At 41.8% G+C, this 21,213-nt stretch overlaps 1 protein-coding gene across 2 annotated transcripts in view; it reads right to left on the bottom strand.

Annotated features, from left to right (window-relative positions):
- Positions 1-21,213, bottom strand: part of ERBB4 (erb-b2 receptor tyrosine kinase 4) — a 1,781,744-nt gene that overhangs the window by 343,380 nt on the left and 1,417,151 nt on the right. For both annotated transcript variants that reach the window (XM_033945093.1, XM_033945094.1), the window contains one exon: positions 19,931-20,053. In XM_033945093.1, coding sequence (XP_033800984.1) covers positions 19,931-20,053 — 123 coding nt within the window. The remainder of the gene's footprint in view (positions 1-19,930; positions 20,054-21,213) is intronic.

Here is a 21,213-nt window from a genome sequence, read left to right as displayed (position 1 = left end):
TTTATCTGCTGTCATTTACTATGCTAACTGTGGAACACCACACAACAAACCAAGCTCAAAAAGAAAATCCATCTAAGCTGGAGGCAAAATTGATGCCCAAGCATTCTTGGTAAAGCTTGCTCCCTCAGTTAAAAAAACTAACCCAAACCCAGACTAGAACCATAAAAATTGGTAATAAACCATACAAAACACATTAGAAAAAACAGCTTCACTAGTAGAGAGGAAAGTACCCAGAGATGATTGATGCCCCTGGTCTTTATGTTCCACCATTGCTTACTCCCTGTACTGTTTATTAAAATGTTTTGTGTATTGTGTTCACAGTGAAAGTAGTTTACTATGCTATAGTGTATAGTGGTTTTTTTTTTTACTGATTTAATTGTGTATTGTCTAAGTCCACTGCATAGCATCATGAATGAATTTCTTCAAAAAGGTAGCTTTGGGATGTGTACATCATAGATTTTTGTCTTGTGTCCATTGGTTATCAGAAAGCTAATGGGGGAGTGAGGGGTAAGGGTGGGCAGTGGCCCTGAGCCCAAAGTGGGAGGGCACTACATTTTCTTCCTGCCTTCTCTCATGCCCCCTGCCCAAATGCAAAATATAAATACCTAAGCTGGTAGGGATGCCAAAGCCTTGCCAGCTGAAGACTTATTTCTTCAGAGCTCTTCAAGCAGCTGCTGGCATCTCGGGAACACTGCCACTAACTACAGAGCTTGGAGATTTTAGGCTGCCAGACAGGAGGAGGTGGGCTTCGATTGGCAGGGTTTTGGGATCCCCACCAGCCATAGCAAGGGAATGGCTAATTTTAGGTGGACCTAGGCCCAGAACCCTGTGTGTTCAGTACTAAAAGAAGTGCATATCTGCAATATATAAATACAAATTTATGTTACGTTTTTATTTCTTCAATGTTGTAATACTTTCTGGGTTAATTTCTTGGGGTTCCCAGTTCAATTTCTATTTGTGGTCTCTTGTTCTGTATTTGGTAAAGGTATGTCTGGTTTGGTGTGTGAAGAAGTCATTTAAAGTTGTCTTATGTGTGGTAGAAATAGCAGGTGAGGAGATCAGGGGTGGGTGCAGGAAGGAGAAGGGATTGGGGCCCCCTCCTTAACTTCTGCCCTGGGCCCCAGTATGTCTAAAACCGGCGCTGCATATGACATTAGGCGCCACTAGGCATTAAGCGCCGGTAGGTGTGAACATTCTCACCTAACCGGCTACAGTATATATTTAGTGGCTAAAATAGTCTGCATAAATACTCATAACAATAGTCACTGAGGGGCAAATTCTATAAACGGCATCCTGATTGTAGGCAGTGGTAGGTATCCTACTGCTGTTTAAACACCAGCCAATCAGGATTAACATTAAAAAAAGCAAGGCAAGTCACTTATACTGTAGGCATCTGTCGTGGGTGCAGGAAGACGTGTCAAGACACTTAAGCTCGGGCATGGACCTTAGGCATCTCCCTAGGGCCGTGATAGATGCCTGAAATGTAGGCAAGCAAAATGCTGGCCTACATTTCAAATAGACGGGGCCACTGAGCTGATCGTAACAAGTAAATCTCCCTGCTGTGATCAGCTGACTGGATATAGCAGGGACCCCACAAACCCCCCGTGAAGTTGGCTGGCAGGAGGGATGTCCATTATTCCTGTTGCCACCCCCAAGCCCCTGTGAATGTCCAAGGCAGGAGGGATGCCCACTCCCTTCTGTTGCCACCCTGAACCTCCCATGAATGACCGCAGCAGGAGGGATGCCCATCATTACTGTCACACCCCCGAACCTCAGTGAATGTCCATGGCAGGAGGGATGTCCACTCCCTTCTGCTGCCACCCTGAACCTCCCATGAATGACCGCAGCAGGAGGAATGCCCAGCATTACTGTCGCCATCCCCGAACCTCAGTGAATGACTGTAGCAGGAGGGATGCCCACTCCCTCCTGCTGCCATCCCCAAACCCCTTCGCAAATGTGAGTGGCCTAAGACTCTGGTTGGCCCAGGTGCCTAAGGCCCCTCCTATGGGTGTTTCCCTCCAGCTAGAGTTTCACCTTAAAAGGTATGGGGGGGTGGGAAGGGGGGGGGCTTGGGGTGCCAGGGAATCTACCAGTTAGGAGGGTGCCATGGTGGTCATCTCTCCTGCATAGGGATTTGTCGGGGGGAGGGGGGTCAGGGGTGGTGGCAGAAGGGAGTGCATCCCTCTTGCTGGCCAACTTCGTGGGGGGAGGGGTTCAGAGTTCCCTGCTACAGTCACTCAACTGATCGTGGCAGGGAGATTTCTTTGCTGTGATCAACTGATGAAAACAGATCAGGCATGTGACACGAATGCCAGTTAGAGAATTGGGGTGGTTAGTCAGGGTTAGGTGTCTGACCATTAGGGCAGATGCAATTCTATATAGAATGCCAGCTTACGATTCTCAGCCACTTCTTAGGCGGCTGCTAAGACCAGCGACCTATAGAGAATTTCCTCCTAAGCACTTAACTAGTTAGCGTTAAATATTAGTATAACCAGTCAAGTTTCCACAGATAAAAATAAAGCCAGATATTCAGTGCCGGTCACTGGACATAGCCTAGCATTGGAAAGTCCGGGTTGTGAGCGGGTGCCGGCTGAATATCAGACCATTTAAATTTATGTAGCAAGAGGTACAAACGTGGACCGTCCAATTACAGAATTATCCTTTAAGTGCATTTCTGAAATATTATGTAACACAAATGACAAGAAATTACTAATTTCCCAAATGCAATAGGAAAGTAATAATTATATACAGGTATACTTACCATATAGCATGTTTGAAATGAATCTATTTAGCATAATCACTTTCTAGCACTTATTACAGTTATTTCAACTAAATAAAGTCTATTTTAGATAGCAACAACAGCAAAAAAGATAATACGTGGTTTTTGCTTTACATAATGTACTCCTAATAGTACCATCCTACCCGAAATAACAACCCCAGCCTGATTTTTGGTTCGACGTATTGCCTCGGATGGTGTTATCTCTAATTAAACATCTTTCTGAATGAAAGCATACGTGATTGTTATGTATTCCGCTCATCAGATGTGCTCATTTTCACTGAGTGCCTTGTAATAACAAGAACTAAATAGCTCAAACAGTATATTTCAGTGGTTATACCGTGCTAAGATCAGTGATTTGAAAGAAAATATTTTCTGGAGGGACGTGAAGTGAATATTGACTTGAATTCTTTACTTCTGTTGTTCCCCCCCACCCCCCTAAGTATTCAGACCAGTGGGGAACTAATAGCACTTCCTCTAACTCAGCTAAAAATTTGTGAATCTGGGTTTTAATAAACTATAACTACAAATGTTACAGGCATGTTTCTTGGCAGAAAAATACTCAAAACTATAATTTGAGGTTAACAAATGGGACTTGGTTGTTACTCTGTATTATAGCCCTGAAAATACAGTAGCCGATATTAAGCCCAAAGTGATCAATAGTTTTTAAAAGGCTGGTCACTGAGCATAAAAATGCATCAAATATTCAAAGTCAGTATCTGGGTACCAGCTAGCGCCGAACATCTGGGAATCAGCACTGACTGGTGGAACTAACTGGTTAGCGACAATATTCAGGCAGCTAATCATATCATATGTCAGTTTGTATTTGCAAAGATATTACATTACATTACATTAGAGATTTCTATTCCGCCATTACTTTGTGGCTCAAGGCGGATTACAAAAGAGTTAAAAATGGTGGTTACAATGGAAGATATGGGAAATTATGTTGCATGACATTAGGAAACACAAATGAGAAGAAAAATCGTACATATTTACCGTATGTTTTATTATTTGCTGAGAACAGTGTGAAAGCACATTATTTGCAAATAGGACACCAAGGGCTGGATCCTGTAAACGGTGCCTAAATCAGCAGGCGTCTAGAAAATAAAAAAGACACCAGCCGCATATCAAGCACACTTAGGCGCCGTTTACAGAATCTTGCCTAAAGGCGCCTATCAAAAAAACGAAGGCGCCAGAAATATAGGCCAGGGTTTTACTGGCCTACATTCCAGGCACCTAAGTTCTGTATTTTTTTTATTTATTCAATTTTCTATACCGTTCTCCCAGGGGAGCTCAGAACGGTTTACAATGCATTTATTCAGGTACTCAATAAGTTTTCCCTCCCTGTACCTGGGGCAATGGGGGGATTAAGTGACTTGCCCAGGGTCACAAGGAGCAGCGTGGGTTTGAACCCACAACCCTAGGGTGCTGAGGCTGTAGCTTTAACCACTGTGCCACACCCTCCCCACTATACCACATACTCCCTTTTAGAGAATCGCACATAGTGGTGCCTTGTCTGTCTTAGCCCCAAAACATACCCACTTAGGCATTAGGTGTCGCTAGGTGCCTACCTTTTATAGAATCAGGTAGGTACCTATCGGCCAATTAATTTTTTTTTTTTAATTATGAGGTTCTTAAAGCTCATAATTTAATCTATTAAGATGGTTTGGGTAATTAAGGTAGGCATCTAACTTTAGGCGTCTCATAGAAACTGACTCCCAATTGTGTATGAGTGAACCATTGTGTATGTATGCATAGGACGCAATTCTACAAATTGTGCTGAAAAGTCAACATTGACTAACAATGCACTAAGCAGTGCCCTATAAATAGTACTCAAAGTTAGGCACTTAGGGCCAGATTGTGTATAGGATGCCCGGTCTCAGAAGCTGCCTAAACAGCTTTTTAAAATCGAACACAGGCGTCGTATATATATACCTTTTATATAAAATATAAAATATACCTTTTCCTTTCTCTTCGGTATATAAACTTAAGGTTTAGTTTAGTTTAGTATATAAGCCTGCCTAACACCACAATTTTCTAACCAGTTAGAAAATTGGGTTGCCGCTGAACTGATTGCGACATGGGGAATCTCCCTGCCGCAATCAGTTTAGCGGCCACAGCAGGGACCCATCCCCCCCTTCCCCCTTGAAGACTACCGGGCAGGAGCGATGCCCAGTCTCTCCTACCAGAACCCTCAAAGCCACCCCCACCCCCAAATGTCCACAGCAGGAGTTGTGCCTAATTCCTTCTGCCGTCAGCCCCCATGACATGCCCTGGCAGGAGGAATGACTAGTCTCTCCTGCCAGAAACCCCCCCCCCCCCCATCGCAAAGAGTATCGGCAGAAGCGATGCCTAGTCCCTCCTTCAGGAACACCCCCCCACCTCGCAAAGAACATCGGCATCGCAAAGATATCCACACATTGTTGTGGATATCTTTTGTTTCATGAGTAAATCAAGAAAAATTTTTGTTGTTTACCTGCAATTACATCACTTTCTTCTCGAGAGATAAATAAATAAAAAGATTTGACATCGATATGTGAACATTTCTTAACAAAGAACTGAATATTTCATGGGGTGTCCTAATTTTTTCACATGACTGTATATGTTTTAACTCCTTCCCTTTCCCCACTCCTTTGTTTTTATTGTAACCAACCCATTTTTTTTCCTTTCCTTATGTTTCTAATTTTGTTAATTTGTCTATGTCCCCCTCCCTCTTTTATATTTTTACATATATATTACTGACATACTGACTGCTTTTAAACTTGGGAAAAGGTAGATTTAAATAGGTAATCTGAGTGTCTTTATTTTACATTACTCTGCTATAGCATTTAAAGTCTCTGTTACACTTACATAGGCTAGCATCTAAAGGGACTATTTTAGAATTTACCATAGTTATCAGTGTACAGCAGAGGTAATAGTAACAGAAAACCTCAGTTTAGAGTTTAATTCCCATCTACCCAACCCAGCTCCCATCCACCCCTGGCCTCTGAACCAATTAGGAGGCTAGAAAGTTAATTTCTACCAGCCAGTAATTGGCTCTTAGAAATAGTCTACTTAATACCATAGAAGAGAACCTACTTATAACAATAAAACAGTAATAATAATAAACTAAATATTAGCATAGCCTACCATTTAATTAACAATCTTAGGAGGACTTCAATTTATACATTTTAATCCTATTCCATTAGCAACTTAATTAAGAAATCACCAATAATAAGATGCAGGCAGCAGTCCAGTAGCAAAAAAGCTGTCTAAACTTTTGCACTGAATATCACATGTTTGATTACATCTCAGCTGGTGAGAGGTCATATGTGTGTACTCAATGCAAACAACTACTAGCATTCAGGGAATAGATCTGATCCCTAGAAGCTAGAGTATCAGACTTGGAGAAGCTGAGGCAGCCAGAGAGGTTTATGAAGGCAGCCTATAGGGACAAAGTTAAAAAAAAAAAAAAAAAAGTCTCACCTCCAATCTGGTCATCTTTATTCTGCCATGGAGCAGAAAGATAACCTGAAAAGAGAGCATCTTGGAAGGGCATGAAATGATCCTATAGCCAGATTTTCTCTCCAAGGTATGCAATACCCTCTCACACCACGGATGTGTCTTCAGGAGTGAAAGGTTAGGACAGCCATTCTAGTTGGAAATTCAATCAGTAGGCATGCAGATATCTGTGTGTCTGGTGGATGTGAGGATCCCTTGGGTACTTGCCTACATGGTGTGCATCACCTAGATAAGATTTTAGACAGGGTTGGGGGAGGAGCTGGCTATCTTGGTACTGGTAGGTATCAACAACTAAGAAAAACGTGGGAGACACGTATAAAACTGAAATTCAGAACCTCTAGGGTTGCATTTTCAGAAGGACCATTTTCAGAAGTGCACATTCTATACACAGGACCACAGAGGTCTGGAGTCCTAATGTGTGGAAGAGACGATGCTGCAGGGAAGAGAGCTTTAGATTTGTTAGGAACTGGCCACAATTCTGGGGAAGAGGCGTCTGGAGAGAGTGTGGCATAGTGGTTAAAGCTACAACCTCTGCACCCTGAGGTTCTGGGTTCAAACCCACCCTGCTCCTTGTGATCCTGGACATGTCACTTAATCCCCCCCCAACCCATTGTCCCAGATACATTAGATAGATTGGGAGCCCACCGGGACAGACAAGAAAAAATGCTTGAGTACCTGAGTAAATTCATGTAAACCATTCTGAGCTCCCCCAGGAGAACAGCATAGAAAATTGAATAAAGTAAAGTATTCCAGAAAGATGAGCTCCACCTTAACTAGATTGGAACCAAGCTGTCGGCATCAACATTTAAAAAGGAGATATTTAATGTTTACAAAGCTTTTGGGAAATCTGAGGGGTTTTCTTTGGGTACGGGGATCAGACAGGGGTGCCCTATTGTCCCCTCTGCTCTTTATTCTTTCCTTGGAGCCTTTGCTGACCCGTATTCAATTGGATGGGGAAGTATTGGACATGTAGGTTGAGAGACATACAACAGCAAATTGTAAGCTTAGTGTTTGGCATTTGCTTACGATTTGCTCTTGTATGTCTCTCAACCCTACGAGTCCTTGTTGCGATTGTTGGAACTAGTACGTCAGCATGGCAGAGTGACTGGCTTTATGTTAAATCTTGACAAATTGGAGAGACAAAGGGAGAGTTCCAATCTTCATAAGCTATTCTTATGAAGATTGGAACTCTCCCTTTCCTTTTAAGAAAGTAGATCACCAGATGTGTTATTTAGGAGTATTATTTCTATTGCATGTGGCTGATGCATATAAAGTGAATTATACTGTCTTACTACAAGTCTTTGGACATGTTTGCCTTATACTTCAAACTGCCCTTATCTTTGAGTGAGCAAATAGCACTCTATAAAATGGTGCTGTTCCCTAAGTGGTTACTTGTACTACAGACCTTTCATATATATTTGACTAATAGATATGAACAATTTTTAATCAGCTTTATGCCGGTTTCTGTGGAATAATCAGAGACCGCGTTGCATGCTTCAACACTTGTCCCGCCCTTTTGAAAGGAGTGGTTTGGCATTGCCAGCCTGTACAGATATAATGTGGCCTGCTTAATGTGGCACCTGGTAGATTGGATAATCACTTTTTTACACCTACTCAGTTGAAGCGTCAGATTGTTGCACTGGCACATTTGTTGTACTATCTGCATGCTACGTTGTGCCAGCAAGTGATACCCAATACTGCGTTCTACGCATCATTGGATTTGCAAACAATATCAAGTGTCTCCTAGATCCACCAGATTGCTTCATTTATTTGGAAACTTGGACTTAGACTTAGACTCATCTAAGAGGTATTTGTATGCTTGGAAGGACCAAGATTTGGTATATGTAAATGACTTATTATCTGTATTAGAGGCCCAACATACTTGAAGGGCTCTGGCCTCAGAATCGGAGCCTACGCACAGCAGTGAATCACAAACTGAGAAGATCCGCGTAGTTAATACAGCTCCTGCTCCAATCATTGGCCAGTAATTTAATCTTTTTTTTGAAAAAATTTTTTATAAAGCAATTTAATGAAGCTAAAACCCTTTCAACTTTAAAGGGGTATTATACATATGTAGTAGCCAGGATTTGAAAAAATGTGAGACCAAAAAGACTTATCTCAGAACTTGACTTGTCTTTATACCATGTTCAGTCACCAGTGTCTAATTTGCCGACGCGGCCACGTTTCGTGGGAATTTTTATCATCCGCTGTGTCAGGGCCACCAAGACACTCAAAATCACAGGCTCAATTAGATGTCAGCACGAGGGAAGAAGGCTTTTAATGTGAACACTTGCGCCGTGAGTCACACCCCCTGCGACGCAAACTGATGTCATACATCAGCGTGGCGGCTTACCTTGAGAGGGGATGGCTTTTAAGGTGAACACTGAGGAAATTGCAGAGGACTCATGCACAGCCTTACAGTCATCTGAGTCTGAGTGACAGAGAGCCCGGGCTTACATTGTAGTTCCTGCAAATTAGAGGACCTGGAGTAGCATTTTAAGTTCTTATTAGAATCTGAAGGGCCTCTCCAGAAATCACTGGGTCACCCCCAGCTTCATAATACTGCTCATACTGGACAGCCCGGGCTCTCTGTCACTCAGACTCAGATGACTGTAAGGCTGTGCATGAGTCCTCTGTAATTTCCTCAGTGTTCACCTTAAAAGCCATCCCCTCTCAAGGTAAGCCGCCACGCTGATGTATGACATCAGTTTGCGTCACAGGGGGTGTGACTCACGGCGCAAGTGTTCACATTAAAAGCCTTCTTCCCTCGTGCTGACATCTAATTGAGCCTGTGATTTTGAGTGTCCTGGTGGCCCTGACGCAGCGGATGATAAAAATTCCCGCGAAACGTGGCCGCGTCGGCAAATTAGACACTGGTGACTGAACATGGTATAAAGACAAGTCAAGTTCTGAGATAAGTCTTTTTGGTCTCACATTTTTTCAAATCCTGGCTACTACATATGTATAATACCCCTTTAAAGTTGAAAGGGTTTTAGCTTCATTAAATTGCTTTATAAAAATTTTTTTCAAAAAAAGATTAAATTACTGGCCAATGATTGGAGCAGGAGCTGTATTAACTACGCTGATCTTCTCAGTTTGTGATTCACTGCTGTGCGTAGGCTCCGATTCTGAGGCCAGAGCCCTTCAAGTATGTTGGGCCTCTAATACAGATATGTATTGTCCAGTATGAGCAGTATTATGAAGCTGGGGGTGACCCAGTGATTTCTGGAGAGGCCCTTCAGATTCTAATAAGAACTTAAAATGCTACTCCAGGTCCTCTAATTTGCAGGAACTACAATGTAAGTTTATTTTAAGACTTTATATGGCTCCAAAGTGAGAATTTCGAGCTAGTATAGCTGCTTCTTCACAATGTCCTAATTGTAACAGGTCAAGGACCTCCTTATATCATAAGTTCTGGACCTGTGAAAAAATACAACACTGTTGGACTAATATTTTGCTTTATCTTTTTCAAGTCTTACACCAGAGATTGCCTGGTTGGGCGGACATTCTTTTGTTTTCTAATTTTGTGTCTCTAGGACCAAGGAGTGTTAGTGATCGTCTACTTTAAAAAAAACTGTTTCTTTTGGCATGGAAATGTATATTAAAAAATTGGAGACAGGAGTATCCACCTTCTCTGACAGAATGGAAAAATGAGATATATGCTCAGCTGCACATGGAGAGGCACGATGTGAAACAGTCATCCCCCAGAGCCTGGAGGAAATTCCAACTGATTTGGGCACACATTTAGGACACAATTCCGCACAGAGCCTGTAGTTACTTGTTTAATATGTAGTTGGGGGGTGATGGTGCTTGGGAGGGGGTAGAGAGGTGTTGGGTTGTACTGGGTGGAGTGCAGTGTGTTGTAGTTTGTATGAACCACCTCAAAAAACAAATGTGAGTGGTCCTCATTATGCCTGTTCATATGGTTTGCCTTGGTGTACTGTGTATTTGTTTGAATATAATGAATAAAGAAAAATATGATTAAAAAATAAAGCTTTTGGTATACCACCTCTGAAATGTCGAAGCAGTTTACAATCAAAATCTGAATTTGGAAAGGAACTACAAAATCATCACATAAAAGTTGGAATTAGGAAGATGAATAAAGAGAAAGCAGGGGAGAGAGGGAAGGAAAATAAAAATTGATGTTATAACACCCCCAAGCCTTGCTCAATCCTCCAAGTCAAACACTAGTTTGAATATACTGCATATGTTTTGAAAAGATTACAGAATTTATGGCAGGAGAGTTCTGAGGAAAGATCAAGTGGGAGAGAGTTCCAGAGAAAAGGCACTTTCGTAAAAAAGGCAGAATGGTGTATGGATTGTAGTCTAATCAAATGTACTGATGGTACCGATAACTGATGATATGTGGCTGATAGAGCAGCTTTTTTAAAAATAGAAACTGGGGAAGGTCAATGGTGGCTTAAAAGTGCATGGTTTGGAACAAGGTATCTTTGAAGGATATTACCAGAACAGGAAAGTTAGGGCATTCCAATAGTGAGGTTGCAATAAAAGCCACAGTAGGCCAGGTGTTTTTAAATAAAGAGCAGACAGATTTTAACAATTGCAAATTATCACACTCAGCTGCTGTATCTGTATGCAAATGCCAGAACCCTAAAAAATAAAATAGAAGATATTGTACTAAATGAAAATATAGATATAACAGGCATCTCTGAGACCTGGTAGAAAGAAGATAACCAATGGGTTATATCACAAGGGACACCAGTGCTCCTGGTCCGCTAGGAACCAGTGGCTGGGGAGTAAGTGTTAAGTGTATTTATAATGGCACGGTATATAAGATTCTGCTCTATACTTCCCCAAATTCAAGTTCTACCCTGCACAGCCCAATCCTAACAAGCAATAACCCAGGCCATGTAGAAATATAGAAGCTTTTATTTACAGTACAGATTAGCATACACACATGAACGAATAAGAATTATAGGACTTATGCAGCATGGAAGAAAGAAAAGCTCTTATTGCATAGCTACCAAGTGGAGCAAACATACACAACAACCCTTACTAAGCCTCAAAGAAAGGCTAATGTTCCTATCCCTCAAGGAATAACAAAGATGGTTTACCACTCGGCAGCAATGTTCTGATGTGCAGTTTGGCTTATATAGAGGGGTAATGTTTTGTCCCTCCCACTAGTATTCAATACATTGCTTTGGGAGTTTCTAGGTGATCTCAGAATGTCCCAAAAGGGTGAGATAATCTTTTGCAGACCACATGCCCAAGAATCAGCAGTTTCTGCTACACGGCAGGGAACATGATGGTTTTGCAAGACCTCATGCACATTACATCAGCCCAATTCATTTCAGTTCCAGCCAGCCAAATGTAGGCTGTACTATGTCCTTGACAACATAGCAAGATGCAAGCAGATACATGCTGTTATAAAGCTAAGCCAGTGTAATAAGCTGCAGGAAACTGACAACTCTCTGTTATACTATGCACAGATCAAATCTGTGAAGGGAATATTATTATATGTTAAAAATGACCTTGATCAATTAGACTAAAAATTCCATATGACACAAAATACATCTTGGAATCCTTATGAATAAAAATTTCATGTGTAAAGGGGAAAAGATAGTGATAGGAATATACTACTGTCCACTTGGCTAGATTAAACAGACAGATGCAGAATGCAGGATGCTAAACTTCAATTTCCTGATATTGATTGGATAAATATAACATTGGAGCATGCTAGAGAGGTATGGTTCCTAGATTAAATCAAAGAACTGATTTATGGAGCAGCTGGTTCAGGAGTGCATGATCTGGTGCAGGAAGTAACAGTGCTGATATGATCCAATTTTATTTAATAACTGGAGTGAGTACACAAAAAAAATCTAATATGTTAGCATTTGATTTTTAAAAAGGAGACTGATAAAATGATGAAACTGATTAAAAAGAATCACAAAAGAAAAGCAGCAGCAAAGGTCAAACATTTATATCAAGTGTGAAGGTTGTTCAAAAATATCACACTGGCATCTGAGACCAGATATATTCCACATATTTAAAAAGGCAGAAGGAAGGCCAAACAAAAACCAGCATGGATCTGACTGAAGTTAATAGGAAATAGCACAAGGAATGGTAAGTTAAAGGGGTAAATGGAGCACTAAAGGAAGACAAGATCATAGTGGAGAGGTTATATGAATTCTTTGCATTGGTGTTCACTGAGGAAAATTACATTACATTACATTAGGGATTTCTATTCCGCCTGTGCCTTGCGGTTCTAGGCGGATTACATTATAGAAGATATCTGGACATTTCCAGTAGAATTACATTTCAGGATAGGAGTATATTACAGTAACAGTAAAGAGTTATGATACTTCAAGTTCACAGAAGATAATACTTGTCACATAAGTTATTACATATAACAGAAGATAGTGTATTTTGCAGAGGTAATACATGGCAACTCGATCGTTTAAATCGGGTGTAAAGTAGAAGAGTTACATTACATTTTAGGTCACAGACAAAGAGATAGTATAGATGGGTGTTTCCGAAGTCGTTGGTTGGGAACTCATTGGGTGGTGGTTAGAGTGATGGGAGATATTTTTTGAACAGTAGTGTGGGGGAGATGTGGGGGAGATACCAGTTCCAGAAATAACATTCAATGGTGGCGAGTCAGAGGAGCTGAAACATATTTCTGTAAACCTGAAAGATGTAATGGGACAATCATCTGGACTGGATGGCATACCCCTAGGTACTGATAGAACTGAAAAATGAACTTATAAAGCTATTGTTAATAATATATCATTTATTTTTAAAACCAAGCTTGGTACCAGAAGATTGGAGTATGGCCAATATAACTCCAAGGATTTCAGAGGTGACCTAGGAAATTCTAGACCAGCGAGTCTGACATTGGTGCTAGACAAAATGGTAGAGACTATTATAAGGGGAAAAATTACTGAGAATATACATAGGGTGAATTAATGAGACAAAGCCAATATAAATTTAAATCAAAGGAAATCTTGCCTCACCCATCTGCTATATTTCGTTGAAGGGCTGAATAAACATGTGGATAAAAGTGAGTTAGTTGATATTGAGGGGAATTTTCGATATGTTGACCAAATCCAAGTATGGACATTTTGTGGAAGGCACACAAAAATCTGCAGCAAACATCATCTTTTTCGAAACAAAAAATTGTCTCTTTTTGTTTCAAAAATGGTTTTTTCTTAGATGTTCTTATCCTAAGTGGGCATGATTCTAGGATAGGTGCCATTAGGCGCTCTAATCACAGATACCTTGCGATGCCTTAGTTCTGTGTGCAACTTAATTGGCCCAAAAATGGGAGCCTCGGCTTATTTTCAGGTCAGCACTGACCTGATCCCTTCCTGAACCTGTTTGCAGGCCTCTGCTGGGTCTGCCAGCAGACCAGGTGGTCCAGCAGTGGCCGGAACAGGAGGGATCCCTCCCGCCTCCTGTCCCAGACCGATTCTAATTATTTTTAGCTCCCTCCTACCTCCCCCACATACCTTAAGTATTCCTGGTGGTCCAATGGTGAATTGTGGCAGGAGTGATCTTCCTTCACTCCTGCTCATACAGAACCACTAGCTGATTGGCTGCCGCAAGTTCTCGTGGTCTCGTGAGAACTCGCGGCAGCCAATTATCTAGCAGTTCTGCATGGCCAGGAGTGAAGGAAGGTCGCTCCTACCATGATTCACTGCTGGGCCACCAGGGAAACAAGGTAAGATGGGAGGTGGGAGGGAGATAAAAATATACCTAGCGATGCATATGCATGCCTAGGTACCACTAGGTATGATTCTATAAGGCAGGGCTGCCCAAGTCTAGTCCTCGAGATCTACTGGCAGGCCAGGTTTTCAGGATATCCACACCGAATATGCATGAGAGAGATTTGCCTGCACTGCCTTCTTGGTATGCAAATCTTTCTCTCATGCATATTCTTTGTGGATATCCTGAAAACCTGGCCTGCCAGTAGATCTCGAGGACCGGACATGGGCAGCCCTGCTATAAGGGATGCCTAGTGGTTGATTGACAACTGTGGGGTGCGGCACCTACAAGTTAGGCACCACTAGGTGCCATTTATAGAATCGGGCCTAGTGTGTCTAAAATTTTGAACCATTTTCGCAAAAAACACATCCAACTCATTTCAATACCAAATAACAAAGATGTAGAACTCACTACCCACAGAAATTCGTACCTCCACTACATATGTTCTGTTTCACAAAGGCCTGAAAACATGTCTTTTCCAAAAATCCTGGTTAGGAGACTAGCCTGACCCAATTATCTAACATCATGAAGCAAATATGCTGTCTGTAACTTACTAAATATGACTTTATCCTAAAATGTACACACAAACTATTGTTGCAATTATTACTGCTGTAACCCACCTCAAACTCCACTTTGGAGGATTTGGAAGGATAAAAGACAGCAAATAACATTACATTACATTACATTAGTGATTTCTATTCCGCCGTTACCTTACGGTTCAAGGCGGATTACACAAGAATTGTCATGATGCTACGAAATACATTTGGTGGATTACATGAGAATTGTCATGATACTAGTAAATGAGTGGTTTGAATATTTTTTGATTTGCTATGTAAATAGTGTTGTGGGTGAAGCTTGAGGCGGGTCTGGTTCTGTTATAGAAATTTAATGTATTTTTTTTGAAGAGTAGCGTTTTTATTTCTTTTTTGAAGGTTTTATCATCTGTAACATAACAACAGTTTACAAACAAGACACAGGATAGGCCTGCGTTTATAGTAGACTGGCCACATAGACATCCCAGCAGAGCAGTGGGGCACCTTAGCAGGCACTGCAGTGAACTTCACATTAAAAAGCCAAAGTACACATCTCAACATAACTCCCTTATAGTGAACGGTAAGCTCTCCAAAACCCACCTAAACCTTCTGGACCCAACTGTACACCACATCAATAGCCCTTATATGTTTATATATATGTAGGCCCAAAAGCATAGTAGTTAGAGTGGGTTATGGGCCTGAGTCTCCATCTCTATGGTTGACTACACCAACCACTAGGCTACTGCAGAGACTTGCTTGCTGCTCTAATAGGACTGGCCATAACATCTGAAGCTATTATACAGGCAGATATGAACTATTTCATTCATATCTTTGGGGAGTAGGAGGGGGTCAGTGACCACTGGGGGAGTGTTTGTATGTGTATGTGTTTGTGTGTGTGTGTGTGTGTGTGTGTGTTGTGGGGGGGGGGGGGGGGCGGTTAGGCCTTCATTCCTCCAGCAGCCTTCTGGTTAGTTTGGACATCTTTTTGGCACTTATTCGTTGTTTAAACAGGTCTAGCCCCAAACATCCAAACTATGCCCTGGATATTTTCTAAAATGTTTGATTCTTGTAGAAAAAAAATCCAAATCATAAACCCACCCTAATACCACCCAAACCATGACTCTAACATGTTAGGATCTAGATGCGCTGAAGACAAGCACTACAGAAATCCATCTGGAAAATAGGTTTCAAAAACAGCGAATTGGATGGGTTTGGTGAGAAAAATGTCCACCTGCCACTTCATGTCACTTTTCACATTTTTCTTTTTCAAAAATGAGCCCTATTGTGTATCTGGATTTTCAAAGAGGCATTTGACAAAGTACAGTGATACCATGGAATCCAAACTCAATCCGTTCCAGAACCCTGTTTGAGTTCCAAAATGTTCTAGTTCCAAGACAATTTTTCCCATTGAAAATAATAGAAATTGGATTAATCCGTTCCTTGGTCCCACAAACTCAGATTTTGCAATAAATTTAACAGTAAACACACTGGATTTGGCAGAGACAGCAAGATCAGGCCCATGTGGCATAGATAGCAAGATCAGGCCCCCGCCAGCATAGGCAGCAAGATCAGCAACGGCAACTGCAAGCAGTGTTCATCCCAAAGCTTCCCTCCCAGGCAGAAACAGGAAGCTGCATCAGAAGGGAAGCTTTGGGCTGAGCAACACTTGCAGTTCCTGTACGTTCGGATTCCAAAGCGGCGTTCGGATTCCGGGGCAAAACTTAATTTAAAAAAAAAGTTTGGATTCCAAGTTGTTCGAGTTCTGGGGAGTTCAGATTCCGAGGTACCACTGTACCTCATGAATGACTCCTGAGGAAATTAGAAAATCATGGAATAGGAGGCAGTGGATTAAGAACTAGTTAAAAGATAGAAAACAAAGTAAAGTTAAATGTTCAATATTCTTAATAGAGAAAGATAGACAGAGGAGTTCCCAGGGATCTGCGCTGGGATCATTGCTTTTTTACAAATTGAAAAATTATCCAGAGAAGGGAATAATTAGTGAGGTAATGAAATTTGCTGATTACACAAAGACATTCAAAATTGTTAAATCGCACGAGAATTACGATAAATTGTAAGACGACTTGGGAGTCTGGGCATCCAAATGGCAAATGCCATTTAATGTGAGCAAGTGCAAAGTGATGCATATAGGAAAGAGGAATCCATTTTTTGCCCTGGGATCAGTAACATGGATTGTTGCTACAATTCGGGTTTCTGCTTGGTACTTATGACCTGGATTGGCCACTGTTGGAAACAGTATACTGGGCTAGATGGACCACTATGGCTATTCTTATGTTCTTGTATTCTTAGCCTAAACTATAGTACATGATGCCGAATCCCACATTAGGAGTCACCACTCAGGAAAAGAATCTAGGTGACTTTGTCGATGACATGTTGAAACAATCTGCTCAGTAGGCAACAGCACCTAAGAAAGCAAATATTATGTCGCAAATATCTGGTCGCCATATCTAAAAATGATATAGCAGAATTAGAAAAGTACAGATAAGGGTGACAAAAATGATAAAGGCAACTGCATGGCTTCCCTATGAGGAAAGATTAAAGAGTCAAGGGCTCTTCAGTCTGGAGCAGAGACAGCTGAGGGGAGATATGACAAGAGGTCTATAAAATACTGAGTGAACTCAGGGGCAGTGGGATGCTGTCTTGTTTGGAGGGGGAGGGGCTAAGGCGCTCCACTCTAGCCCTGGCAAAATCGTGCGGCAGCTTCAATTTTAAATGATCGGGCATCCAGTGCGCAGCATCAAGAAGGCGGTCTGCTCCCAGAAGTTTTCATTCTACTTCCGGGGGCAGATCTGCTCCTTGAAGCTGCGTGGCGGCAGCTGACCGATTATTTTAAGTTAAACCCTCGGAGTCGGGAGGGCACCAGTTTTTGGGGAGGCCATGGCCCCTGTGGCCTTCCCTTTTCCGACGCCTATGAGTGGACTAGACTGGCAGATGTTTGTTTACTTTTTCAAAAAATACAAGGGCTCAAGTCATGCAATGAAGTTACTTAATAGTATATTTAAAACAAATCAGGCAAAATATTTCTTCAGGCAACATGTAATTAAACTCAGAACTTTGTTGCCAGAGAATGTGGTAAAAGCAGTTAGCTTAGCAGTGTTTTAAAAAGATCTGGACCATTTCCTAAAAGAAAAGTACATAAGCTATTATTAAGATGGACTTGGGAAAATTCACTGCTTTTTCTAGGATAAGCAGCACAAAATATGTTTCACTCTTTAGGGACATTAACCAGCTACATATGGATTGGCCACTGCTGGAAACAGGATACTGGGCTTGATGGACCTTCAGTCTGTCCCAGTACAGTGTTCCCCCGCGAATTTGCCATTCTCAAATCGCGGACTCACTCTTTCGTGGTCTGATCTGACTGCCTCTTCCTTTAGTAAAGTCAGGCTACACCAATCAGGAGCTGCGTGTCAAACCAGCTCTTGATTGGTGTAGCCTGACTTTACTACAGAAAGAGGCGGTTGGAGCAGTCTGCGAGTGATTTTCTTTATCCGCTGGCGCTCCAGCTGCCCTCTCCTGCCTCCCCTGCCTTTTGACAGGCAAAAAACCACATTCACGTTTTTTCAAAATTTGTGGGGGTTCCTAGAACGGAACCCCCGCTAATTTGGGGGGAGAACTGTATTGCAATTCTTATTGCACTAAACATGCTAATAGTCTTTAATAGTTTAAACCACTATTGGGATAATTTAGTATAAATTCCCAATTCCAATAAAGTCCGCCTAAAATCAGGTGCCCACAATGGTGCACCTAGCCTAGCTTAATCAATTAATAGGCTAAATTGGTGCCAATAATTGGCAATTAACACCTCATAATTGGCATTAATTGAACTCAATTGAAAGTTAGGCGCCTACCACAAATTTGTGCAACCCTGGTTGAATACTGGGCAGGGCCAACACAACTTTTAAAAAACAAAAATGCCAGCACCAGAGCCCCCTCCTGACACCCCCACCATTCCCCCTTCTTTTCATCCTTCCAGTTTATGGAAATAAACCTGTGGACCAATGCGGTCATTAGGGGCACGAGCATAGTCCCCTCACCCCTGCCTTTTGTGGTGGCTTTTCAAAATGGCTGCCACAATCTCTCATGGCAGCTTGTGGTACTTTCTGTAGTACCGCAAGCTGCTGCGTGATCACAGCAGCCATTTTGAAAAGCAGTCATAAGGTATAAGAGTGAGAGGGTTGCACTCCTGCCCCAAACAAACCCAATGGATCACCAGAGATACAGCTAGGCCCAGGGGGATCCTACTTGAACAGCAAGAGGAGCAATAGGACTTCCAAGAGGGGGGTTCTTTCCTGGGCTGGGGGAGAGGGGAATATGGAAAAGGGAGGGAAGGGAAAGAGGGGGAATTGTCTGGGTGGGATCAGGAATGATTTTTTAAAATAAAAGACTGAAAAAATAGTTATGCAGGTGCTGGCCCGGTATTCAGTGCTGGGACCGCATAGCTAAGCAGCCTAATTTATGACAGCTTTTGAGCTGTACTAAATTAGGCTGCTTCTCTATGTGGATGTCGGCACTGAATACTTCCAATGCTCACATAACCTGGGGCTCCTCCCCTGTGCCACCCTTAACCTGTCCACGTTTTAGTTAAGCGGTCCATTGGGATATTCAGCAGCACTCTCTGGTTAAGCAGCAGGAAGCAATTTAAACAGGCAGGAAAGGCTCCTGCCCACTTAAATCACTTTTATTTTCTGTATTTGCTGGTCAACTGATTGTTTTGTTTTTGCTATTTTTCTGAAATCTAAGGCCTGTTTAGTAGGCCTTCCTAGGAGACATCACAAATGGGTGGGTTTTTTTTTTTCCTAGTTCTGAGTACCTCTTGAGCTGAAAATACAACTTCAAAAGTGATTCTAAGATAAAAACAAATGTTCCTGATGGAGCATATTGAGAAAATACTCACATCATTTCACTTTGAATCTATAGGTAAACCACAATTTGAACCTATATTTGAAATCCGGAGGTGTGAATCTGGGTGGCAGCTGGGGTTGTAATCTACAGCATTGCTCATCTCTTTTTTTCCCCTCTTCCTCATGATCTCTTTCACATGCTACAATTTAGAGCAGTGGTCTCAAACTCAAACCCTTTGCAGGGCCACATTTTGGATTTGTAGGTACTCAGAAAAAAATAATTAATGTTTTATTAAAGAAATTACAATTTTGCATGAGGTAAAACTCTTTATAGTTTATAAATCTTTCCTTTTGGCTAAGTCTTAATAATAATATTGTAATTTATATCTAAAGAGACATATGATCAAGAAACGGTTTTATTTTACTTTTGTGATTATGATAAACATACCGAGGGCCTCAAAATAGTACCTGGCGGGCCGCATGTGGTCCCCGGGCCGCAAGTTTGAGACCACTGGTTTAGAGCAATCTCCTACCTTATAGACAGTTCCAAAGGCACCAGAGCCGAGAACCTTGATACGTTTTAGGTCTGTTTCTTTGAGGATGCGCAGTTGTGCCTGGTTGGGGGCTGTGCCACTTGGGGTCAAGGGTTCCACCAACTGCCATATAAAACACAATCAGATTAAAAATAGAAAACCGTCCAAAATATACTATTTGTTGTACTACGCATAACAAATGAAAGAAGATACAATAAGCAAGGGCATATTATAGAATACTATAATTAACATTTTTTTTTTTTTAACTTACAGTAGTTCATTTGCTATACCTCTTTATCAATCAAAGTCAATGTTGTTCATACATTTTCTTTGTGAGGTACTCTAATCTGTCCAGAGTGATGCTGGGATTGAACCCAGAACCTCCAAGTGCTAAGGCAGTAACTCTAACCACAGACTATTCTTCCTTCCATGGATTATAGCTAAATTCTTCCTGTTAGGGGCAGAGGAAGGGACAGGGAAGAACGTATCCTGAAGATGAATGAGTGGTTACAACGATGGTGCCGGGAAATGAACTTTGGATTCCTGAATCACGGAGAGACACTACAGGGACTACAGGGACCAGACGGACTCCACCTGACCAACAGAGGCAAGAACGTCTTCGGACACCGACTAGCCCACCTACTTAGAAGGGCTTTAAACTAGGTAAGTCGGGGGTGGGTACCCACTTTTACACCAGAGCAGTAAGTAACAATCCTGATATGGCGAACCAAAACTCCGCTTCTAAGTCTAAGGTAAGTACCCCTAATGCAAAAGAATTGCTAGGGGACACTTTAACTCAAATGGGTTGCTCTCTACATGAGCTTAATAAACAAAAAGAGTGGAGAGCTATGTATGTTAACGCACGCAGCCTAGGGAACAAATTTCTAGAACTGGAAACAGAAATAGTTAATGCAGACCTAGACATAGTAGCAATTTCCGAAACATGGTTCACAGACTCTCACGGGTGGGATATAGCTATACCAGGATACAACCTGATTCGGCAAGACAGAGAGGGTAAGTTAGGAGGAGGGGTAGCACTTTACATCAAAGAAAACATCAAAACAACCAGGATCACGGATATCAAGTATACTGGGGAATCCATCTGGGTAAACCTGGCCAGAGGCGGAGAAAATGCCTGTACCTTGGTGTGGTGTACAGACCTCCAAGACAATCGGAGCTCAAGGATGCTGAATTAATTGAAGACATTGAAAATATCACCTTACGGGGGGACGTTGTTCTGTTGGGGGACTTCAACATGCCTGATGTAGACTGGAACACACTCT

Source organism: Geotrypetes seraphini, chromosome 5, assembly GCF_902459505.1.
Source record: "Geotrypetes seraphini chromosome 5, aGeoSer1.1, whole genome shotgun sequence".
Taxonomy (NCBI): domain Eukaryota; kingdom Metazoa; phylum Chordata; class Amphibia; order Gymnophiona; family Dermophiidae; genus Geotrypetes; species Geotrypetes seraphini.
Note: the sequence above shows the minus strand (reverse complement) of the source record. Positions and strands in the feature narration are given on the sequence as shown.